This window comes from Natator depressus, chromosome 1 (assembly GCF_965152275.1).
Source record: "Natator depressus isolate rNatDep1 chromosome 1, rNatDep2.hap1, whole genome shotgun sequence".
NCBI classification, from domain to species: Eukaryota; Metazoa; Chordata; order Testudines; family Cheloniidae; genus Natator; species Natator depressus.
In genome coordinates, this window is record NC_134234.1 from 207,635,682 (window position 1) to 207,661,681 (window position 26,000).

Here is a 26,000-nt window from a genome sequence, read left to right on the forward strand (position 1 = left end):
AGTTCTGCTTTTTAAGAATCTGATTGGGTTTTTAGTGTCCTACAAACCCAAGGGTCTGGTTTGTGCTCACCTTGTTTATTTTTCAAGCCTCCCCAGGAAAGGAGGGTGTAGGCTTGGGGGGATATTTTGGGGGAATAGGAACTCCAAGTGGTCCTTTCCCTGATTCTTTGTCTAAATCACTTGGTGGTGGCAGCATACCTCAGTCGAAGGACAAATAAATAGAGATTTGTGCCTTGGGGAAGTTTTAACCTAAGCTGGTAGAAATAAGCTTAGGGGGTCTTTCATGCGTGTCCCCACATCTGTATCCTGTAGTTCAGAGTGAGGAGGGAACCCTGACAGGTGGGGTCCAAAAGATCTGAGTGCCTGGAAGCAGGGCGAGTATGGAAACTATTCTGCAGCCTTTCCCAGTGAGAGAGAAAAGATGATGATTTCCAGGTGATAGAGGAAGAGACAGAGAGAAGGAGGAGCATTGGGAGAAAGAGAAAACAAAGAGACAGGACTTACAGAAGGAGATGCAAGGTTCCCCCATGGAAGGTGGGGACAGGTGCTGAGTGAGGTCTTCCCAACACCCACCAGTAGCTGCTGCCAGTACCTGGGTCCCTTAGGAGAGGTCAAGGCCTTAGCAGAAGACACCCCCCCACCCCATCGGAATCCCTGCCTAAGGCTGGGAATTCTGCAACCATGGAGCTCCAGCTATTCGGAAGACACTTCAAAGCACACGACACAGGAAGGAACAAACAGAGGGGTTGGGACTGGGGGTAGGACCTTGCCTCTCCACCTCCCGTACCCCCATGTTAGGCATGCACTGGTGGGTTATTCTCAGAGATCAAAGTGCATTGTGTATGTTGGGTGAGGGTCAGGGGGTTTAGATTTCACAACACCAACTGCTCTTGCGCCCCCCGCTCCCTTGTCACCCCATCTTGTGGGTTATCCCCATGCTTTCTCTCCCCCAGCAAGGGACCAGTGAGGCCCAGTCTGTCCATTGCCCAAGCACATCCTGGGATGGTTAAGTTAATGATGGTGGTGGAAAGTTGTGGCACAAGCAACTTGTTTCTGGTGTAGCAGAGGCAACAGAACACTCCCTGGATGTGACAAGAGGGGTTGTGGAAGCCAGCTCTGCTGCTCTCACAGGTTTACCAGTGGGATCCTGGGGGAAAAAAAGGGAGTGAAATAAAAATCAGAGATGGAAGATGCCTCTCCCTTCCTGGCTAGGACTGCTCCCCATCCCTACCCTCTCCCCAAGGCTCCTAGTTCCTAGCATCTCAAGCAACAGGGCCTTCCCTTAGAGAGAGGACAACCCGGGCTCACAGACCCCTCAGCACTGGAGGACAGCTCCTGAGCTCCTTTCCCCAGATTCACTCTTTTCCCCACTTGGTTCCCACACTAAACAATCCCGCTTTGCCCTGGGCTTCAAAGACATTCATCAGAGAATTTCATTCTCTCCCTCCCTCTGTCTGTTTCTTCTTGTTCCAGCATTCTTTTCATCCTCTCTCTCTTCCCCAGTTCCTACCCCCATCTCACTATCCTCCTTTCTGTCACTCACCGGTTGAGCTGGAAGGTCCTGCTCTTCCCCTGGCCCCCCAGTTTCTCTACACCCTCCTGGACCTGCCTGGGCTCCTCCGTCTCAGGTGTCGGGACCACTGTGTCTCCATAGGGTCCGAGGATGCTGACTGTGGTGGGCGACAGGTCTGTGAGTGGCTGCTGACTCTCCTGCTGCCGCACCCCACTCTGCTGGCCAGAGTGACGACGACGCTTCTGACTACGGTCCCAGCTGCAATGAGAGAGGGTCACTGAAACTAGGGGAGGCCTCAACCCCTAAGGTACCCAGAAACTTGAGAACAGTGGGGTCTGTGCCCCTAAGCCTCTGATACACCCAGCACCCTGAGAACAGTGGGGTCCATGTCCAAACCTCCCTCGTGCACACAGCACCCTGAGCACAGTGAGATCCTTGTCCCCAAAGCCCCTTCCAAGTCCACCCCACCAAGTCCAAGCAGTGTCTCTGGCCCTATGAGCCCCCAGAACGAGTGGAGTCCACTCACTCCCAGAGCAGCCTTGCAGATGCCCAAGCAGGAAGACATCCACACCCTTAAACCCCACTCACCAGAACTTGAATATTATCCCGGTGGCGACTAGGACAATAATGATGGAGATTGTGATAGTAACATACAGCTGAGGATCCACACCTGAGAGAGACAGAGCAAGTGTGTGAGAGCCACATCTGACACCCAGCCAAAGGCACTGCAGGGAAAGGGGCAGGAGGGCTTGGTGTGGGGAGTCCCTCCCCTCCCACCCAAGAGTGCACTCCTGGCCTTTCACAGCAGGGGGTGCCATAAGGAACAGGGTGAAAGAGATGTAGAGCAGATTTACCTTCCCCCCGGGGCGCAAACAAGAAGGGCCTCAGCGTGGCGGGGGTCTCCCGCAGGTTGAGCCCCGCATTGTGCAGCAGCGAGTGGGAGTTGGGTTGTGCTGTTGCCATCCCGTGTGGTGAAACAAAGGTGTAACCCAGAGGTGGGAAGCCTGGATTGGCTGAGTTGGGATCACCTCCATCCTCATCTGACACTGTGGGGCCCCATACAATGGCCCAGGGGTACTGGGATGAAGGTAGCCCTTCCTCAAACCCAGAGGGGGTGGCAGGCCGGGCCCCTGGGGCCTGGCGTCTCAGCCGCATCACATGACGCAGCTCCCCATCCCGTGGTGTCAGAGATCGCTGGCGCAGTGTGATGAAGCGAGAGTCTCTCTCTGACGGTGAGATCTTGTCCCAAATGCAAACAGGCCTGGCAGCTGAGGGACTGCGACGGGCACAGAGTGGCCGGGGAGCAAGGGGACTCCGGGAGCGAAGAGACCAGACGCCATGTGAAGAGACTGCTAAAGCCAGAAGCAGAACGGTCCAGAGCTGCAGCGAGTGGAGGCAGGAAACTAGTGGGAGCATTACACTGTGGGGAGAGAGAGTTATCAGAAGAGTATCTCCTGCTGGGAGATGCCAGGACAGGAGTAGCTGAGAGCTCCCATCACAGCCAGCATTCCTATCCCCCTTCCTACGGTGGCTCTTGCAAGGAGCACTGGCTAAGTGGGGAGCTAGCCAGTGCTCCTTTCCCATTCTGTGTTGTGCCTTCTACATTATCAGTTAACTTTGAAAGTTGTGAACTTACCAGGTACCTGACTCCATAGCAGATGCAACAGTTTCTTCACTCAGCAACCACCTCGTCTCATATTCTTATTCATTTGTCACTAAGAGACAAAAAAAGGAAGTCCAGTGCACATCATCTCCACCACTCCTGGTGTCCCTCAGTACTGATGTGCAGCCTTCAATCATCCCTGGCTATTCATGGCCTGGGCCCCAACAAACAGCTCTGCTGAGGCCCCTCAGTCCACAGATACCCATCTTGAATATACACACTGGCTGCAGACTCACATAGGCACATCCTCCTTACCACACACTTAGTCACACAAACACTCATGCATATGCGCACACAAACCACACACAGTTTCCCGGGGGACTGCTGTGTCTGAAGGTCAAGAGAGGAATTCAGTATCTTTGTTTGCTTGTCACTAGAACAAGTTGGAATCTTCATTCCTATGTTTGTTTATAGTGTGGAGTGAGTAATCCATTTATTTTAAAAAAAAGAGAGACTCTTCCATTGTGTGTCACAGAAAGAAAGAGAAAATGGGAAAAAACAACAGTGATAAAGAAAATTATGAAAGTGAGAATGAATCATCTGCAAAAGTCCAGGCCTGCTAAAGAATTTAAGAGCAAAAATGTGCCTACCAAATATTTAATATTTACATTCCCATTGGCTAACATGAAATTAGCTTTTCCATACCATCTGTTCCAGGTCTCTCTCTCTCTCTCTCTCTCTCTCCTTTCTGCCACTCTTTCCCACTTTATTAAAATATTGTTACCTAGCATAGATAATAGTAAACTAAGGACGGACTTTGTTGATTGGATTTATAGTCTGGCCAGGCCTATTCTCCCTACATTCTAGCATGGCACTAAGAGGCATGGTGTTGCTACCCTTCATGCCCTGGAGATACTCCATCTCTCAGGCCCCTCCCTCTAAGCAGTGCCCAGTAGAGTCCCAGACTCTTTTCCGAGATGGGGGGGTGAGGAGGTGCCTGACACTGGGAGTCCGTTATAAAGCAAAACCTTTACACAGAAAATCAATATGAATATTCTGAAAATTTCTTTGTGGTAGCTACATAATATTAGCCCCAGGGTCAATGAGGACGTGTATGTGCGGGGAACCCATTGATAGCTCCTGCTGCTCTGTCTTGGTACCCAGTGGAGGGGTGGAAAACAGCCTGTGTGTGCATATGTCTGGGTGAAACTCATGAATCACTGAGCATGGAGAATGTCCTGCCAGGGCTGACTCAAGGGCCAACCTGTTGCACAACCTCCACTCCCAAGCTCCACAGAGCCCTTCGGAGGTTTTTCCCATCCCCTCCTGTTTAGTCTCCCCCTGTCATGTCATTAATTAAAAACAATCCCCCCCCCACCCTTTTAAATGAAAGTCCCTTCCTATTGGTAGGTAACGAGTGTCACACCAACTGTGGGGCAAGGGAGATGTCCTCCCTGACGTGTTAAGTGGGCATATTTTTAGGTCTCTTCTGCTAAATGTTTAAACAAGGTTCACAGAGGGGGAAAAACCTCATCCATCTGCTAATGCAACCTCTCCCGCTCCCACACGTGACACGATCACCCTGTGAAGAGAACCTGGGGTTCCCCTGGATATGAAAATGGGGGGAGATCAGTAGCCACTCTTGCCACTGCATCCCATTGATGCAGGGGTTACATTACTCCCAAGCTGTGATGGATAGAGTGAGACCTAGAACTTGCATGGAAGATGTTCAAATGCAGCTCAGCCCAAAGACACCTGATGGGGTGAGGTTCCCGCAGAGCCCAGAGGATTCCTAGCAGGACCTAGGTTATTTGGATTATTATCATGTTGCCCTAGAAGATTAAACATGCTTGAGAGACTGGCAGCAAATCCTTATGCTACTGCCCCAGGGCATGGACCCCTTTGTATTTTGGGAATGACAGTGTGAAACCCAGCGCTAGTGTCCTGGGGTGTGGATCCCACCAGGCTCAGAAGGTTGGTGTGTGAATCCTAACAATAGTGCTCTGAGGTGCAGCTTCCCACCTACCCAGACTGCACTAGACATTAGGGCCCCAGGATAAGGATCCTGCTGTGCTTAGGGGCTGGGAATGTGAATTCCCGAGGTAGTGCTCTGTGGTGCAGATCTTTCTGCACTCAATGGCTGGGAGTAGGAATCTGGCTGCTATTGTCCTGGGGGTGGGAATCCTACATGGAGGATGGGAGTGTAAATCTCTGTGCTACTGAACTGAAGCTTCGTTCCACCTATACTTGGGAGGGGATGTTGGGAGTGGAATCCCAGCACTTGGGAGTTTAGGTGCAGGTGGCATGAATCCCAGTCCTAATGCCCTGTAATGCAGATCCTGCTGTGCTTAGGGGCTGTGAGTGTGAATTTGTGTGTCAGTGCCTCAGGCTGTGTTAAAGATCTGGGAATGCAAATCCTGGTGCTAGCACCCTGCAACACAGTACCTGTGTGCATGAGAGTGTGAAATCCAGCCCTAATGTCCTGGGGGTGTGGATACCACTGCCTCTGGCAGCTGGAAGTGTGAATCCCAGGCTGGTACCTGCAGGTGCAGATCTTCCTGTGCTCAGGAGCTGGGAGTCTGAATCCAGCTTTACTCAGAGGCTAGAAGCAGGAGTTCTGGTGCCCTTGGGTGGTGATTCCACTCTGATGCTGGCAGACCAGGTTCTAGTTTATGCCACGGTCCCCTTGTCTCAACTGAAGACCGACAAACACACAACTGGAATCAGTCTGGCTCACCTGTGTGTTAATATTGTTAAAATAACTACAGTGAAACCCCGCTATAATGCGATAATTGGGGTCCAAAAAATTTGATAGCGATAAATGTGGGGTCGCTTTTTAGCGGGGTTACAAAAATTTACCATTTCAAGCCAGTCAGTTTAAGTCTTGTTAAAAACCACGGTTATCCCAGCGTGTTTTAAACACAAAAGTAATGATTTAATTACATGTACATGAAAGAAACATGTGAAATCGACTATACTAATCATTGCGCAGAGTACAAAGTCAATCTGGTTGCATGACTCCATAATTTTAAATTTCATCACTTCTTAAAAAAAGCTATCTAGTGTGGTCTGCTTATTTGCTGTTGGCTTCTAGCAAAGTCAAGAATGCTTCTGAGTTGGAGGATTTTGACGCTGTCCACGTCTTGAGTTTCCAGCACCTCAAACTGGCTTCTAGGTGCTCTACTACCTTGGACACTTTTGGTGGAGGAGTTGAGGTGCCACCATCCTCGTCATTGTCATTAGCGCCACTGGTTTCAGGCTCTGGTGGTGCAGCTTCATTCTTCCCACTGACATTTGCAACAATTTCGTCATCTGAGATGTGTTCATATATGGGGCAGATGTCATCTGCTGAAAACCAATTGAGGATATCATGATGACTGTGCTCATATTCTCTGAGTGCTTCTTGGGCTAAACGTACGTTGTCTTCAATGAATCTTGTAAATTCAAGCTCGTTGTCATTACCATCATCGTGTGTAGATGACAGAAAAACTGGACCAAGACCCTTTATCCAGCATCATTCAATGCAACGTGCAGAGATAGCATCCCAGGCTTTCCCGCCAAGGTGACAGACTTCTTTCAAGTTGAGTTACGCCAGTGATGTGTCGGTGGAGGAGGTGTTATCCGCTACCATCCGCTTAATCATTTCACTATGATAGTTTTGCTTAAATACCAATAAGATGCCTTAGTCCAGTGGCTGGATTTCTGACGTAGAATTCTTCGGGAGATGAGATTTTAATCTTGCCATCACATCTGACAAGATTTTCCGCTGTGGGGTGAGCAGGGCAATTATCCAGCAGGAGGAGAGCTTTTTCCTCCTGCTTGAGTTTTTGCAAAGGAGCCCAAATGGCTGGCACGAAAGTTTTATGGAACCAGTCTTCAAATATGGAGCTATTCATCCATGCATTCTTGCTGTTGGTATATTCAAAGGGAAGGGCCTTCCTATTAACATGATGAAAACATCTGGGAGACCTCGCTTTTCCGATCATCAGAGATCTGACTTGTTTTGCATCAACAAGTCTGGCAGCCACAAAGAGAGTGACTCGGTCCTTCCTCTGCTTAAAGCCTTCTCATTTGTGACTATCAGTCCTGGTTGCGAGGGTGCGATCGGGTAACATTTTAAAGCATAAACCAGTCTCATCGCAGTTGTAAACTTGATCGGCTGTGTAGCAACTTTCCTCCAGCAACATTTTGAGCTCAACTGGGTAGGAATCAGCAGCCTCTTTATCAGCTGAATGGATTTCCCCAGACACAAGAACTTGGCTTATAATGTGCCTTTTCTTAAATCTGTCCAGCCAGCCATTACTCGCCTTAAATTTGGATTCATTTCCATTGATAAGGCGATTGAATTTCTCTCTTGAGCTTTCAGAATAGGGCCAGAAACGGGAACTCCTTCTGAGCGAGCCTGGACAAACCATTGGTACAAGGCTGAATCTAGGCTTTCGTCATTAGCAAACTTGACCTTTTTACACTGTAAACCAGTTTCCTCTTCAAGAATGCAGGGTAGGCTACAGAGCTTTTCTTCTTTTTTCCACCCTCGCAGAGTGGACTCGCTAATTCCCAGATCTCTAGCAAGCTGAGTTTGTTGTTTGCCCTTCTTTAGTTGATCCAGGGCGTACAATTTCTCTTGGGCAGAAAATGACTTGCATTTGCGAATGGCGTATCCATAATGGTAAAATATTTTTTTTAAAAATATAGGAAACTAATAACAAGTTCATAGGCAAACACCATACACATGTACAACCCGAGAACTAAGTGCAGTGGGCCTGCAATGGCCACGAGTCACTTTATCTTATAAGACAGGAAGAACACGGTTTATTTATAAATGTCATAAAAAAAGTATTCCGGTAAAATGCAAACAGTATCACGGCCTTAAAAGGGAGCCAACTTATGATCGCGTTATATCCGAATTCGCATTATTGCGAGGTTTGACTGTATTAGAATTATAAGGATGTGTTTAGTCTCTATTGAATGCTTGTGAGTTGCTGCGTGCATTAATCTCACAACATCTGTATCCCATATTTAGGCCCCTACCAAATTCACAGTCCATTTTGGTCAATTTCACAGTCATAGGATTTTTAAAAAATCATAAATTTCTTGATTTCTGCTATTTAAATCTGAAATTTCATGGTGTTGTAATTGTAGGCATCCTGACCCAAAAAGGAGTGGTGGGTGTGGGGGAGTTTTTGCATGCTTATTTTGGTGGTGGGGGGGGGGAGGGGAAGTGGGGAGGGTTGCAGTACTGTTGTCCTTACTTCTGCGCTGCTGGTGGTGGTGGTGATGCCTTCAGAGCTGGGCAGCTGGAGAGCAGCGTCTGCTTGCTGGGAGCCCAGCTCTGAAAGCAGAGCCCCTGCCAGCAGCAGCATAGAAATAAGGGTGGCATGGTATGGTATTGCCAGCCTTACTTCTGCACTGCTGCTGGCAGGGTGCTGCCTTCCGAGCTGGGCACCTGGCCAACAGCCACCACTCTCTGGTCACCCAGCTCTCAAGGCAGTGCAGAAGTAAGGGTGGCAATACCACGACCCCCCCTAAAATAACCTTGCAACCCCCTTGCAACTCCCTTTTGGGTCAGGGCCCCCAATTTGAGAAACGCTGGTCTTCCCTGTGAAATCTGTATTGTATAAGGTAAAAGCACACAAAAGACCAGATTTCACGGTCCATGACACATTTTTCATGGCCAGGAATTTGGTAGGGCCCTACCCATGTTGTAAGGCAATATTTGAGCAGTTGTATTGTGAACCTCTGAACTGTGTAAATCCCCAGACAGGAGAGAGACATCAATTAGTGTAAGGTGCTGATCTTCAACACAAGGGTGTTACAGCCTCCCCAAAAGGAAAAGTCCATTGATGGGATGTTGAGACTGGAATTTCCCTGTGTACCATCAACAAAAGGATAAAAGACTTTTACTGTTCTGCCGTTCTCCCTGTGAAGAAGAGTCAATCAAGTGGACTCCTTCCATCAGCTAAGTTTGCAACTCAGAGGATAGGGCAGGAGCAGAATAAAAACCCCAAACAAAAGGAACTTGGGATCTCTATGCAGCTTGGACTTGGGAGGGTGTGGGGAGGTGTTTCTAAGCATAAGCAAGAGATCCCCAGCTGCTTAACCTGGGTTAGCCCTAACCAACATATAGAGTTTGCTTATTACAGAAGCTTCTATTACCTGATGAAATTTAAGACTGTAACTCATTTGTGTATCTATGTTTACATGCTTTATCCTTGGAAATAAACTCTTTAATTTCCTTTTCCTATTTAATAAATCTGTATATAGTTTATTGTAAGATTGGCTCCAAATAATGTTTTTGGTGGGAGATCTAACGTGCAACTGACCTGGGGTAAGTAACTGGTCCTTTGGGACTGAGAGTAGCTTGAATACTACTGTGATTCTTGGTGTAAGAGACCATCTATCACAGAGGTAGGCTCACTTAGGTGGCAAGAGAGATCAGAGTACCCAAGGGAACTGTCTGTGACTCCATGAGAAGGCTGTTAAAGTACCTGAGGAGTTTCCACTTGACACTTGGTTGCTGAAATCTAAGGGTAGAACTCACAACTGATTTGGAGTTTGTGCCCAGGTTCCTAAAACTCTGCCCTGAGGTTGGTACCACGCTCTTGAGTCACTGCAGGCAGCATTACACGCACTATGCACCCAGACTTAGACTGTGAATACTGAGGCTAATGTACTAACTAGGAGCAGATCTCATTGTGCTTGAAGGCTGGGAACGTGAATCCCAGTGCTGTTACTCTGGGTTGTGTAGCCAGCTGCATTCACTCACTGGTTCTGGTTTCCTGTGTCAGAGATCCCACAGTTCTTGGAAACTAGGAGCGTGAATCTTGGTGCTTATGCCACAAAGCATGGATCCCACTGAGCCAAGGGACTGGCAATATGCCTCTCAGAACTAATGCCCTGGGCAGTCTGCTGCACTCACAGGCTGGAAGCATGCATTCCTGTGTTAGTAGGCTGAACCCGAGATGATGCTCCACTTGGATGCTGTGTATATGACTCCCACTGCTAGTGTCCTGAACTGCAGATCCTGTTGCATTCAGTTGGAATTCAAAAACTCATTATTGACAACTGTTGATCCATGCCAATGCCTCTCATAGGTGGGAGCCAAGAACACTCAATTCTTTCTGCCATCCTATTCAATATAAAACTGTAGAGAGAACTAGGGAGACTGCAAGGGCTGAGGTGCCAGCAATAAGCAGATAATAGCCAACTCTGCATCAGCTGTTTTCTGCACTGTCCAACTGCTGGAAGTTGAAGTGAGACAAATTTAAATAAAGGTGCAAATTTTTAACAATAAGGATCCCACGATAGAACAATTTACCTTGGACTGTGGTGGATTGTCTTTAAATGGATATATTTCTAAAAGATATGCTGTAGCTCATCCAGAAGTTATGGGCTTGATGAAGGAAATAAAATTGATGAAATTCTATGGTCTGTGCTATACAGGAGGTCAGATGAGATGATCACAATAGTCCCTTGAGGCCTTGGAAACTATAAATCTCACAGTTTTCTTGATGTCTTGCAGTGAACAACATCTGAATAATGAGCAACTGGCTAAAGCTGAATACGTACAAGACAGGTCATACTAGTGGGAAGAAGGTAGCCAGGGATGGTCTAAAGATTGCGCCTAATTCTATCTGACTTGGCTCTGGCCATAGTGATCTGTATATTTGTAACATCTAAATAAGACTTTTGCAATACTCTATATAGGAATGAAGCACTTTACCTTCAGAGCGCTTTGGCTAATTCAGAATGCATCAGCCTGTTTGTTCAGCAACATATTTTTCTGGAATGCATCACCCTGCACCCCATGCAGGGCCCCTATTGAACACAGAGCCAATTCAGGGTCTCCATCCTGATATTCAAAGCCCTCCATGGGACTGACCCCAGTGACATGAGCACTCAATCACCTCTCCCTCTGCGATGATGGCCTCACATGACAAATACCTTCCACTGGAATAATGAAATTGTCAACCTGGGGGAAGGGGGTGGCTCATGATTATGAGGAACAGAACATTCATAGGAGCTGGGCCAAGACTGTGGACCTCACTACCAGATAAAACAACATTCCCCATTAACTCCACCTCATTGAGAGCTAAAGGCAAACTCCCTCTTTGCTCAGCCTAACCCACACCAAATTCCTACTCTTTATAATAATTTAAAAAGCCAAAACAAAACTGAGCATGACCCACTCACCACTCGGCAAGGAAGAGAGTGAAATCATGTCTGTCACTGAGAAGTGTTCACATACTGTGGTGGCAGCCATCTGTATAAGAACCTGGATAGACTGGGGTCTGGGACTGTGAATCCCAGTGGCAGTGTTTAGCAGCAGACTCCACTAAGCCTGGGCATTGTGAATCTCAGGGCTAATGTGCCAGGGTGCCAATCCCACCATACTTGATCAGTAGGAGTGCAAATCCTGGTGCTAGTGGCTCAAGGTATGACTTGCTCTGGTTTTTAGGGCAGGAAGTGTGAATGCCAGCGTTAGAGAACTGGGGCAGGAAGCATTTGCCCTAAGGTGTGGATTCTGCTGCACTTGGGTGGGGTTAGGAGGCTGGGAGTGTGAATTGCAAATGCTAGTGTCCTGGGGATGTTGAAATCATGGTACTAATTCACTTGGGCTAACCCATTGTCACTGTGCTCGGGGCTGGGAAATGGGATCCCACATCCTGTGGGATGTAGCTGTGTTTGGATGCTGAGAATTTGAATCCAGGGTAATGAATGTCTGTGGATGCTGTGCTGGCTGAAGTTGTGAATCCTGTGCTAATACCCCACCCTGTTGGTCCCATGGTGCTGAGGTGCTGGGAGTGTTAACCCAATGTTAATGCACTGGGGTGAGGATCCTGAAGTGTTCGGTGACTGGCAATGGGAATCCCAATGCAAGTGTCCTAGGGCATAGATCCCAGTGTGCTCAGATACTAGGCACGTGAATCCCAGGTGCCCACTGTCTGGGGGAACGATTCCGGGTGTGCCTTTCGGGGATGGATTTCCTTGTGCTTCGGGCCAGAGGTGTGAAGTCAGTGCTTGTACACTGGGCGTAGATCTGCATTTGGGAACTGCGAGTGTGACCCCCTGTGGTAGCGCTCTGCGGGTGCGGATTCCGGGCACCCAGGGGCCGTGTTGTGAGGATTCCCCCGCATGTGTAACAAGTATGTTGATTCTCTGCCTCTCCAATTTCCCTCACAGTCCCCTAAGTCCAAATCCTCGGCTCTCCAGTCTCCCCTGCACGCTTCCTCCAGCGCCAGCTCCAGCACAACAGGTCTCCTGGGGCCGCAGGGCTGGGAGTATTGGACAGGGCGAGAGGCATCCGCCCCGGAGCCAGGTGAGGGGTGCTCGCGGAAGACAGCTGCGGCTCGAGGCGGGGAGCGGCCAGGGACCCCGAGAGGCCAGGCAGGCAGGGGAGGAAGGACGTAGGGAAGGATGCGCCCCCCTCCCCAGCCCCGCCCGTCCAGCCGCATCCCCGGGACCGTCCGCGGCGCCCGGAGGCAGGGAACAAACTCACCTTGCGGGCAGACGCCCGAGGGCCAGCCGGAGCGGGGGAGCCCGGGGCTGGGGGCGCCCGGCTAAGTCGGCTGCGGCCGGTGCCTCGCATGGCCGGGCGGGCGGCTCGGCGGGGCTGAGCCCTGGCTGCAGGAGACCGAGAGACTGTCTTGAAATAAACAGCTGCCGAGGGCTGGGCCAGCTCCGTCCTGCCTCTGTCTCTCCTCCCTGGCTGCCTTTAACCCCCTGGCTGCCGGCTCGCCCGCCGAGCAGACGCAGCCCCGGCTGGCTGTGCAGTCAGAGCTGGGGTCGGGTAGCCTGAGGCTGGAGAGCCGAGGCTGGGGCCCCGCGGACAGCCCAGAGCTTCAGAGCGACTGGAGCCTTAACCCCGCCTGAGAGCCTCGGTCCTGCCTCTGCCCGCCGCCGCCCAGCCCCCGAGCTCCCCCTTTCCCGCCCCGCAGCGCTCCCGCCCAGCCCCTGCTCCGGGGCCAGCCGCCAGTGCCCCCGAGCCCCCGCCGCTGAGCCTCCCCTCTCCTCCGCACACCCCATCCACCCCCCGCCTTGTGCCCCCCAACAGACCTGGCCCCCAGCAGCTGAGCCCTCCTGCTCCCTGCAGCAAGACCCGTCCCCTCCCCTCCCCTCCCCCGGCTCAGTCTGTCTGTCTGTCTGTTTCCCCCGCTCATCTGGCTGCTTATTGTTAGGATCTTAACGGGAAGCGATTACGTTGCTATGGAGAGAGGTGTCTCCAAGGGACCCGTCACTTCTGGCTTGAGCGCTACCCAGTGAAGTCAGACGCCAGAAAGGTCTGTCCTTGGGAGGAGTGATGCAGAACACCCCCCCCACCCCACCCCCCTTGGAAAGCCCCCTCCACAATCTTCCCGCTAGACTCACTTCTTCCTCAAACTGCCTCCCCATCATCCCTGCCCCCTCGAGCCCCCTCCCCGATAAACCTTCCAAAATCTCCTCCCCCTTCCCAATCCTGTAACCTCACCTCTGTAATCTCCTCTCTCCCAAAAGACCCCAACACCCACGCAGAATATCCCACCTCCAGGATATTCCCCTTCTCTGGAATCTTCTGATCCTTGTCTCACGCAGAAATTACCCAGTGATTACCCTCCCAAGAGTCACCCCTGGAACCCTCCCCTTTCCCCAAAATCGCCTCTAAAACCCTGGACCCCTCCTCTATGCAGCAGTCCTTCTTTTGAGACCCCCCCACCCAACACTCAGCATAGTGCCCCACCAGAACAGGACTGCCCCTTTCCCATACCCTCTTCCTCTACCAGACGCCCACTTCACATCTCTCCTGATGCCACTGGGATCTCCATCTCTCTAATATCCCCACTAGACTCCCCTTGCCCCAAACTTCAGATCTTCAGAATTTGTGATCCTCTAGATCAAACTTAGGCAACTGTTGTTATCCTTCTAAAGTAGTGAACTGAACTGTTTGCATGCCTGGGGGAGTTTGTGCATGGCAGGGTGTCTGGGTGACAGATGTACTGTGTGTCAGTGTATGTGTTTGGGGGAGCACATCAGTGTCCACGCTCTGTGTGTCAATGTGTATGTGCTTCTGAGTGTGTATTTGGATGTGTTGCTGTGTGTATTTGGGGATGTCTGTGGAAATGTTTACGTTTCAGTGTATGAGAATGTGTTTGTGTGTGCCAATTTAATCGTACTTTAAATACTTTGTTGGCATGACAAGCTATACAAGTGTTGCCAAAATGTATTGAGACAGGTGTCCATCAGAGGGGAGTATGATTTGCCTAGAAAAGGACTTCACCCTGTGTTTGGTGTTTGATTCCCTATGTCCATTTGTTATTTGGATCCATTCCTGGCTGTTTCTGTATGGGAATAGCTGTGCTTGTTTTGAGTAAATCTCTGAGTGTGTGTTTGAGGCTAGAGGGGTTAGGGGTGTGTGTCTGAGGGGTTGCGGATGGGGTCAACATGCAAATATTCCCTTCACCACAAAGTACTAAACACAATGCATAGTCTAAATCCAGAGGGGAGCAACTGTGCAACCAACAGTTAACAGAGGAGAGACAGAAAGACATTTTCCATTCCAGACTCTGAAATATGAGGGAGCAAGAAAGCCATTTCCTCAAATTCTCATCTCCCAATGGATGAGGAAAGACTGTTCCTGACCTTGGGAGAGAGACAGAAAAGGTATATACTATATAGCACTATATAGCAACCTGCCATTGCATTAGGAATGGACATTGATGACAAATGGACACACAGGATCAAACCTCAAGAACCGTGTGAAGCCTGGAACAGACTATACCCACCTTTAACAGATATATGAGGAGACTGTGTCTATTACACTTTGTCAACACTTCTATAGATTGTCATGCCAATAAATCATAGTCAGTTGTTTGAGGGTGTCCGTATGTCTATTTCATGTGTGTATATGTGGTCAGTTACAGCTCACTTCATCGGATCCCGAAAGCTTATACTCAAATAAATTGGTTAGTCTCTAAGGTGCCACAAGTACTCCTTTTCTTTTTGCAAATACAAACTAACATGGCTGTTACTCTGAAATATGTGGTCAGTGTGTGCTTCTTGTGTGTGTTTTCACATGCCTGTCTAGGAGAGTCAGTGTGTGTTTCTTATGTCTAGAGAATCAGTTGAGTGTGTGTGTGTCTGGGGGCATCAGCATGCATGTGTGGTTGTGCGTGAGGTTGATGGTGAGATCTTGTGTGTTTGGAGGGATGTCAGTGTGTATGTTGTGGTGGGGAGGTCAGGATTTGTGTTTGCATTGGGAGAATTTTAGCGTGTGTGTATCTGGAGAGAGGTCTATGTATGTGTGCCTCAGAACCCCTCACCTCTCCTCCCTCCCCATGATTTTATGTGGGGGTATTATCCAGGCTGCTCTCCCATTCTCCAGCCTTTTCACCTCTAGCCCTCCTGGGACTTGTGCAAATGATTTGTAGAAATCTCACTCTGCTAATCCTCACCACACTCACTTTATGCAGCCAGCGATATATAGAGGACCAGGGACACCCCACTGTGGGTGGGGTACATGGTGCCACCACTTCTCCCAAAATCAGACATCTTAATCCTGTGCATGTTAGCATGTAGTCTTCTCCTGGCTTTCTCCCTCTCTCCCACTCCCTCCTTCCCTTTTCCTGACCTACCAGTTAACTAAGGGGTATGAGGCTCCAGAAGGGGCTAAACTAGCCACTCAGGCTCCTGCTGACCTTTTCAAATTCTGGTGAATGCATTTATTATAATTGGGAAGCACAAAAGAGAGGAGGAAATTCAATCAGGAAAAAGGTCAGTTAAAGGGCGAAGATCCAAATGATGCAAAGCCTGAAAATCTCCCCAAGAGCAAAAACACAGGAGGAAGAAGTCAGAGAAATGGGAGATACAGAGCAAGTCGTCCCCCCCCTCCCCACACACACACACACATGCCTGGGGTGAAGATAATGCAAGGGTGTTAAGAAAAGGAGAGAGATAGACAGATGAAGGGGGTAGGCGGAAAGGACGGGAGGGTGCTAGGCTGATATCTGGGTGAGATTAGCCCGAAGGGGTTATGACGAATTTAGGGGATGGGCACTGGGGCACTGGTTAAGGGACTTTTTATTTTAAAGGGGTAGGATGGGCAGGTCACAGTGAGGTTAGGGAGTGCTTTGGGTGAGGGGGTTGTGGTGTGATTAGGGTGAGAAGGTTATAGTGACAATGGAGTAAGGGATTAGGGTGAGATTGGTGAAGAGGCTTGTTACTGTAAAGTTTGGATGAAGGGGTTGGGATGAGGTATTACGGACTAAGGGTTTAGAGGAGGCAGATAGGGTGACATTATACACAGGGTATTATTTGGAAGGGGTTAAACTTAGGGTAGTGTAAAGGTTAAAGGATCAGAGTGAGCTTAAGGTATTGATTAGGGTGATAGTGGTACTGTGAGGTCAGGCTCATGCCTTATCTGTTATGGCAATTATATATCCTAACCACTCCCTCCCCCCTCCCAATAAAAACACAAACCAAAACCAAAACCCTAGCAGTGATATAGACACATTTCTAGCTGGAGATGGTAAAACTGTTAATAATGATGCAGAAAATGCAGAAGTGTTAATAAATACTTCTAAATCTATTTTGTATTTGGAAAGGAGCAGGATGATGTACTCATATCAATTGAGGAATAGATTAACTGCTTTCCAGTCCATTAGTAACTAAGGAGGATGTTAAACAGCATCTACCAGGGATAAACATTTTAAAATTAGCACCCAGATAACTTGCACCCAAGAGTCCTAAAAGAGTTAGCTGAGGAGATCTCTGGCCCGCTGATGTTAATGTTTGATAAATAATACTGGCAAAATTCCATATGACTGGAAGAGTGCTAATGTTGTGCCAGTACTCAGAAAGGGCAAGCAAGATGACCTGAATAACCAAAGGCTAGTTAGCCTGACATCAATCCTGGATAAAATAATGGAAAATCTGGTACAGGATTCAACTGATAAAAATGAAAAGATAGGAATATAATGAATGCCAGTCAACATGGTTTATGAAGAATAGGTCTTATCAAACTAACCTGATTTCAGTGTTTGATAAGATTATAGGTTTGGTTGACAAAGGTAACTGTGTAGATGTAATAGACTTGGAGTTTTGTAAGGTGTTTGACTTAGTATTTCATGACATTCTGGTTAAAAAACTGGCACTATACACTATATTCATAGATTCCAAGGCGAGAAGGGATGATTGTGATCAGCTCATCCAGGGCTGGGCAAACTTTTTGGCCCGAGGGCCACATCTGGGTGGGGAAATTGCATGCAGGGCCATGAATGTAGGGCAGGGCAGGGGGTTGGGGTGCGGGAGGGAGTGTGGGGTGTTGGAGGGGGTGCAATGTGCAGGAAGGGGCTCAGGGAAAGGGGTTGGGGCAGAGGAGGGGTGTGGAGTGTACGCGGGGGCTCAGGGAAGGGGGTTGGGGTGCAGAAGGGAGTGCGGGAAGGAGCTAAGGACTCGGGTGCACGGAGGATTGCATGGGGGGCTCAAGGCAGAGGGTTGGGGTGCAGGGAGGGGTGTGTGAGGGGGCTCAGGGCAGGGGGTTGGGGTACAGGCAGGAGTGCGAGGTGAAGCCGGGGGCTCAGGGCAGGGAGTTGGGGTGCAGGGTACACGAGGGGTTCGAGGTGCAGGTGCCAGCTTACCTGGAGCGGCTCCAGGGTGTCAGCGGCACGCACCGGGGCCAGGGCAGGCTCCCTGCTTGCCCTGGCCCCAGGCCACTCTGAGAATCAGCCAGCACCACGTCCCTGCGGCCCCTGGGGGAGGGGGAGCAGAGGGCTTCGCACGCTGCCCTCGTCTGTGGGTACCTCCCCCGAACCTCCCATTGGCCACAGTACCCTGTTCCCGGCCAATGGGAGCTGCAGGGGGCGGTGCCTGCAGGCAAGGGCAGCGCACAGAGCCCTCTAGCCCCCTCCTCCAGGGGCCACAGGGACATGGTGCTGGCTGCTTCTGGGAGTGGCGCGGGCCCCACAACGCCATGGGGGTGGCAATTCCCATGGGCCGGATCCAAAGCCCTGACGGCCTGGATCCAGCTCAGGGGTCATAATTTGCCCACCCCTGATCTAGTCTGACCTTCTGTAGAACACAGCCCATAGAACTTCCCCAAAATAATTCCTAGAGCAGATCTTTTAGGCAAACAACCAATCTTGAATAAAAATTGTTAGGGATGGAGAATCCACATGATTCTTGATAAGTTGTTTCAATGGTTGGTCTAACTGTTAAAATTTTACTCCTTATTTCTAGTCTGAATTTTTCTAGCTTCAGCTTCTAGCCATCATCATGTTATACCTGTCTCTTCTAGATTGAAGAGCCTATTGTTAAAGATTTGTTCCCCATGTAGGTGCTTATAGACTGTAATCAAGTCACCCTTTAACCATTTCTTTGTTAAGCTAACTAGATTGAACTCCTTGAGTCTATCATTAGAAGGCATGTTTTCTAATCCCTTAATCATTTTTGTGACTCTTCTCTGCACCCTCTCTTATCAACATCCTTCTTGAATTGTGGACATCAGAATTGGACACACTATTCCAGCAGCAGTTGCACCAGTGCCAAATAAAGAGGTAAAATAACGTCTCTACTCCTACTCAGGATTCCTCTGTTTATGAACCCCAAGAGCACATTAATCCTTTTGGACAGTGTCACCCTGGCAGCTCATGTTCAGCTGATTATCCACCATGACCCTGAGGTCTTTTTCAGAGTCACTACTTCCCAGGATAGAGTCTCCTATCATATAAGTATGGCCTACATTCTTTGTTCCTAGATGTATACATTTACATTTAGCCATATTAAAACACATATTGTTTGCTTGCCCCCAGTTTACCAAGTCATCCAGATCACTCTGTATCAGTGACTTGTCACTTCATTACTTACCATTCCCCCAAAAGTAGCGGCAATGGGGATTCATCATCAAATGGGAGTGTCTCTAGTGTTGTTCTGCATGGACCAGTACTAAATGCACAACTATTCAACATTTTCATCAATGATCTGGAAGTAAATATTCAATCGCTCTTGATAAACTTTGCATGTGATACAAAGATTAGCAGAGGGGTGAATAGTGATGAGACCAGGGCAGTCATAAAGAGTGATCTGGATTGGTTGGTAAACTGGGCCCATTCAAACAATATGTGTTTTAATACAGGCAAATGCAAAGTTATATATCGAGGAAAAAGGAATGCTGGGCTACACCTAAAGAACGAGGGACTGTAGCCTGGTAAGCACTGACTCTGAAAAGGATTTAGGGGTCATACTGGGTAAACAATATGAACTCCCACTGTGGCAAAAAGGGTGACTGTGATCCTTGGATGTATAAACAGGGGTGTAGAAACAGGAAGCTGATTTTACTGCTGATTACAGCACTGATGGGACCAATATCTGAATTCTGCATCCAGTTCTAGTGTCCACATCTTTAAAAGGATGTTGGAAAATTGGAGAGTGTGCAGAGGAGAGCCACACAAATTATTTGAAAACTGGAACAAATTCCTTACAGTGAGAGACTTAAAGAGCTCCATCTGTTTAGCTGATCTAAAAGAAGACTGAGAGATGACTTGATTACAATCTATAAGTACCTTCATGGGAGAAAATACTGGGTACTAAAGGGATCTTCAATATACAGAGAAAGACATAACAAGAACCAATGGCTGGAAGCTGAAGCCAGACAAATTCAAATTAGAAATAAGGCACACATGTTTAACAATGAGCGTGGAACAACTACTAAGGGAAGTGGTGGATTTTCTATCTCTTGGAGTATTCATATCAGGAGTGGATGCCTGCATGGAAGATATGCTTTAGTAATATACAAATTATTGGGCTTAACACAGGGGCAACTAGCTGAAATTCGATAGCCTATGATATAAAGGAGGTCAGAATGAATGATCATAATGGTCTTCTCTGGCCTTAAAATGTATGAATCTATGAATACTTCCATGCTTGAATACAATTGTGAAGAATTACATGATACTGTGACCAGTCAGTATGGAGCAAGGCAAGTCATGATGAATACCATGCCAGCTATCTCATTTCTTCACAACTGCATTCAAACAGAGTAACACGTTGTAATAATATAGATACGCCCTAATGGGTTTAGCATAAGACAGGATGAAGTTAGGGGGAGAGGGGAGTGGGGTTTCCTGGGTGGGGGGCTATGGTTAGGGTGCAGTGAGGGGATGGGTTTTAGAGCTAGGGCTGGAAGCATTTGTCAGCCCCCAGCATTCAAAAATCATGAGTCAGGACCCAAAATAATGAGATTGGCCTAGAATATGACCTAGAATATGAGCGATTTTTTAAAATAATAAATTTTGGATTCCTTTTCTTTGCCTTTCAGTTTTAGATTACACTGGAATCATATTTCCAGCTTTCCTCAGTAGCCATGAGGGTAGAAACTTACTTTTTCAGAAAATGAAAGCTGAATTTCTCACCGCTCCAGGAGCTGGGGCTTTAAGAAAAACACCAAATATCACAAAACTTGACTACACTAGATTAGGGCCTAAAGGTAGAGGAAGGCTATGCTTTACTGTGCTATGGTGAGGTTATGGGAGAGTTTTTGTGAGAGATTAGAATGAGTGTTTTTGGGGAGACACTGGGAACCTCAGCTCGAGGGCATCTCAGAGTCTGGATTACACAGGAGACTTCCACAGGCCTCGTCCTTGTTTTAGGCCCACAGCTGCATGAAATCGAAGCAGAAAGGCAGCAGTACAATATAGCAGATGAGATGGGTGAGGGGTAGGGATGCAGAGCTAGGATAGAGACAGGATCACGTAGCTAGGATGATGGAGCTTCCTGGCTTTATCTGACTAATAATGAAAGGCAGCAAGCGTATCAGAGAGTGTGAGAGAAACGGATCAATAGAGAGATAAAACCTGAGATGGAAGGAGCAGGAGATGGGGTAGGGGAGAGAGTTATAAAATGCTGCAAATCCTACATTCTATACCTGCTATGTATTCACTTTGTGTTGGTGGAAGGGACTGCACAAGATGTAAAGCAATGGTGAATTAGGCCCAAATACAGAAACAGAGATAAGAGACAGAGATCTTTTGTTAATTCTGCCTTGTAATCTGACCACTGACAGCTCTTCCCCATCCCTTTCTGTCTTCCTAGAAACCCTGTTCCCTCTATATTCCACAATACTGTGGGGAGAGTGTCAGGAAACTGTTAACTCCAGTACCACAGATTCACAGCCTTTCCCCAATAAACTGGCCCAGCATGAGTCCAGTGTGATGGTCAAAAGAGCCCCACCCACTTGCCTTGTCTACATTAGGAGTTTACAGTGAGATAGCCATGTCCATTAGCTTGTTCATTGTAAAAACACACCTTTTTTCTATCACAGACATGGCCTAGTGAAGATATACCCTTAACTGGGCTTTCTAATCATGTTAAGTTTCAGAGTAGCAGCCGTGTTAGTCTGTATTCGCAAAAAGAAAAGGAGTCCTAGTGGCACCTTAGAGACTAACCAATTTATTTGAGCGTAAGCTTTCATGAGCTACTGCTCACTTCACCTGATGCAACATGTTAATCATGTTAAGCTAACTCAATTGAGCTAACACAATAGAAAAACACTATTTTTGCCCATATCCTAAATTAAACCACAAATATTTTTGTCCTTGAACGTACATTTGTAGAGTGTCCAGATTAGCCCTTACAAATGTGTTAATTACCTCAATATAACTGGCAATCAATTAATTTGATGTAAAAATCTAGTGTAGGCATTCCCTGGGGGTGAGGAGCTCCAAGTGAGTTCCGTTCCCACCTGTGGGCAGGGTGTATCATAATATATGGAATCACAATCCTTCTTCAAAAGGAGGTATTTTGTAAAGAAAACAACTACAGACACAAACGGGCTTGTATATTAATTTCAGTCCCAACTTTGTCTCCCTTATTTACCAGAGCTGCTCCCTTTCTGGAACTGTACACAGCATACAGAGACATCTAGTGGCTGAATAATATACTGCAAGTAAATATATTTTACTATAGGGAGTAGGATCTAGTGAGCAAGATCAGAGGGAACTTGGGCCTTTCAACATTAGAAAGTTGTACCAATTTAACTACGTACCAGTATTGCTAAAGTTGTACAACCCCTTTACTGTGCATGCAGTTACATTAGGCTGTGTCTACATTGCCACTTTCAGTGCTAAAACTTTAGTCGTTCAGGGGTGTGAAAAAACACCCCCAAGCGATAAAAGTTTTAGTGCTGAAAAGCACCAGTATAGACAGTGATTTGTTCGGCGTGAGGGTTTTTTATCACCAGGAGAGCTGTCCCCCGGCGATAAAGCGTGTCTACACTCCCCACGTCATAGCGCTGCCTTGCTGTAATGAGGGCAATGTAGACATACCCTTAGTATAGAGCTGCTTTATACTATACAAAAAGGGAAATAACTATTACAGATATAAATCATCTTTATACCAGTGTAACTGTGTCCACTCTATGGCTTTTATAAACCAAACCTAAACCTAAATAGTTATACCTATGACTGGGAGCCAGTAATGTGTTCCTGATGTTATGAGAGGGATAGCTCAGTGGTTTGAGCATTGGCCTGCTAAACCCAGGGTTGCAAGTTCAATCCTTGAAGAGGCCATTTAGGGATCTGGGGGCAAAAATTGGGGATTGGCCCTGCTTTGAGCAGGGGGTTGGACTAGATGATCTTCTGAGGTCCCTTCCAATCCTGGTATTCTACGATTCTATGACCTTGTGGATGGAGGGGTCTAACCATTACAAATGTAGCCTCCCAACAGGAGTTTTAGGGGAAAACAACTTAATTAGTTTAAGAGAGAGATGGACAAATTAAGAATGTGATCATATGATGGCGTTGCTTGTAATGGGGGGAGGGAAGGAGTCTCAACAGCCCTGAGGCTCACATCTGGTTTCTCTCTTATCGCCCTAAAACTCCTGCTTCAGAATTTTAACTGGCCGCTGGCAGGGTCAGGAAGAGATTCCCCCTCCCTCTCATATTTTCTGGGAGGGATTTTTTTTAATCTCCTTCCAAAGCATCAGGGATAGTCATGGCTAAGATGGGACATTTGGCAGGTGGTCAGGGCTTTGAGGTGGTACCAAGCATTCTCTCTCTCAAATGCTTGATTCCCTGGTTCTTCCTCACATGCTCAGGGTCTAAATGATCATCATATTGTGGGGTCAGGTGTTACCCGCACAAAATTCTCTGTTACACACACTCTAGGGCACCCACCTTTACCCTTCCGTGGTCTCAAGGCATAACCCAGTTAATTTAGGCACCCTAACCTTTTCCCAATTCCTAGGGCTCCCGGTATAAGGCACCCAACTTTACCCCTCCATGGGCTCCGGGATCTACCCCTCCATGGGTTCAGGGTATAACACCAATTCCCTGCGGACTTAGGGCTCTACGAGTATACGAGGTCTTTTACCAGTGAAAGAGCCTTACACAGGAATATTCTTAACCTCTATTTATTTAACAGTCACCAAAGCAGAACACACATGCTAAGCATACAATGCTCACCACTCCCAATAAGGCGGATGAACTTTTCCTGCTGGCCAGTCAGGATCAGGTCATCCGGGGACTCCAGCTTCTGCATAGTGTGATTGGCAGGGTGTTGAGGTCTGGCAGCTCTGATCCTGGGGCTGTGCCCTGGAGTTGGTTCCAAAGAACTTCCTTTTGGATCTCAGTTTATACAGTGAAACTTGAGTCCTGCTTAGCTATACCTTAACCAATCATTTTATTAAATATTACTAAACAAATTTCTAACCAATCCTAACATATTGTAAAACAATTCTTTAACCAATCATACCCCACCGCCATAGTTGATTTATACCTAGCAAAATTAGTTATGTAACAGAAAGAAACAATCAAAGAACCAGACAGAGATCATACAGACAATAGAGAAGTGGGGACCATAAAGACAAAACAATAAAGAAGTAGGGATTTTGCAACCACCACTGTTGATGATGATTTAGTTGGGGATTGGTCCTGCTTTGAGCAGGGGCTTGGACCAGATGACCTCCTGAGGTCCCTTCCAACCCTGATATTCTATGATAAGTGATTTCTTGCCACAGAATGCTATCAAAGTTTTCCTTAGAATCATAGAATTAACCTTTTTAAGATCTGTTTCAGAGTAACAGCCGTGTTAATCTGTATCCGCAGGAAGAAAAGGAGTACTTGTGGCACCTTAGAGACTAACAAATTTATTTGAGCATAAGCTTTCGTGAGCTACATCCGATGAACTGAGCTGTAGCTCACAAAAGCTTATGCTCAAAAAAATTTGTTAGTCTCTAAGGCACCACAAGTACTCCTTTTCTTCTTAAGATCTGTTTCTTTATTTGATGATGGTGGTTGCTATTAGGACAGGATCGCCTTCTTAACAGCCCAATATTACATTGTTTTAATGTAATTTAGATGGAATGTGAGGATGTGACTTTCTGCTTCTTGGCTCATGGCTACTGCTCTCCTAATATGGCTGCAGGAAAAGACCTCAGCCTTACACAGGAAGGAATTTCCCCCCAGGTCAGATTGGCAGTGACCTTGGGGTTTTTTGTTTTTGCCTTCTTCTGTGGCGTGTGTGCAGTTCAGGCAGGGCTGTCCCTACCAATGGTGGTGCCCTACCGCAGCCCCAGCACCTGCACCCCCCGTGGACGGACCAGCCGCTCTGCTGGGGGGTCGTCCCCTCCACGGGGCGGGGAGACTGCGTTTAAGGGCTGCAGGGCCCCGGCAGCAGGAGTTGGGCGGGGGGGCAGGGAGGCCCAGGGCAGCGCGGGGAATTAGAGGGGGGCCTAGCGCTAGCGGCAAGAGTTGGGCCCGCCCCCCACTCACCGGTGGCAGCGGGAAGCAGAGGGACCCAGACCCAGCCTGCTTCGCTCCCCCAGCTCCCACCCCTGTCGCTAGAGGAGGGAGCTTGGAGGAAGGGGTCAGAGACCCGCCCCCACACTCACCAGCGGCGGCGGCGGGAAGCGGAGCAATGCGACTGGGACCTGGCACAGCGGTGCGGGCTTGAACCGGGTCGCTCTGCTTCCTGCCGCCGCCGCCGCCGAGTGCAGGGGCGGGTCTGACCCCTCCTACCGGTTCCAGTACCCCCGCTAATCCCGCCGGCTGCATCGCTCGGGGGAGGGGGCTTGGAGGAAGAGGTCGAATGGGGACAGGGCGGGTGCGGAGCAGGGGGGCTGGCTGGGGGATGAGGCTGGCCGCTGGAGCCAGCGCCCTATATGCAGTATGCAGCTGCCTAGGGCACCATGAAATTTGGTGCCCCAAATTACGTGGTGCCCTACGCAGCTGCATATTCTGCGTATGCCTAAAGACGGCCCTGTGTGCAGGTCACTTGCCAGAATTACCTGGGCATGTGCCATTTAATCATTTCCCTGACACTGCAGGGAAACCAGGCAGTTGTGCACCCTGGTCCCACTCCCTCCTAATCTCTGCCTGTGGCAAAAATAATCTGTTCTCCTGTGGGCTGTAATATTTTTGTCTAATTTTGGTTATTTAGTTTAGCTGCAGGTGCTGGGTGGTGTTGGTGACCTGTGATATACAGAAGATGATCTGATGGGCCGTTCTGGCCCTAACTTTTATGACTCCATGACTAGGTGTCAGGACGCCTGAGTTCTATTTCCTACTCTGGGAGTGGGTTGATATCTGTCTCTGTTGTTCGGGAGAGGAGTTTTGGTGAATGGGGGTTCATTACATTGGTTTAGTTTAGAATAAAGATCTTGGCTCTCTGGGTAAGGTTGCCACCTGCCCAGGTTTTCACAGGATCGTCCCTTTTTTGAAGTAGGTGGCCTGGGAAATCAGTAAAGGTGCTCAGTAAACACTGCCAGCTGGCCAGTTTTGTGGGCTCAGGATCATCCCTGATGTCCTGGTGTTTTCTACCTGAGAGGCAGCCTTGTCTATAGGAAGTTTTTCCTGATCTCAATAATATAGAAAGTAAGCAATGCCATCATCATCATAGCTAATCGCTCCCCAAACCACA

At 48.2% G+C, this 26,000-nt stretch overlaps 1 protein-coding gene across 4 annotated transcripts; it reads right to left on the reverse strand.

Annotated features, from left to right (window-relative positions):
* PIANP (PILR alpha associated neural protein) lies at positions 1-25,004 on the reverse strand. Of its 4 annotated transcripts, none has more exons than XM_074933922.1 (6): positions 24,973-25,004; positions 3,150-3,228; positions 2,368-2,933; positions 2,102-2,183; positions 1,544-1,771; positions 1-1,147 (listed from the first exon to the last, which is right to left on the reverse strand). In XM_074933922.1, the coding sequence occupies exons 2-6, from the start codon at positions 3,164-3,166 to the stop codon at positions 1,126-1,128; spliced, it is 915 nt and encodes a 304-aa protein (XP_074790023.1). In that variant the 5' UTR covers positions 3,167-3,228; positions 24,973-25,004; the 3' UTR covers positions 1-1,125. The 4 variants fall into 4 exon arrangements, with proteins under 4 accessions (XP_074790023.1, XP_074790032.1, XP_074790008.1 ...); XM_074933931.1 differs by lacking the exon at positions 24,973-25,004 and adding an exon at positions 12,616-12,738 and having other exon boundaries at positions 1,610-1,771; XM_074933907.1 differs by lacking the exon at positions 24,973-25,004 and adding an exon at positions 12,616-12,730.
* Positions 25,005-26,000: the final 996 nt, after the last annotated feature.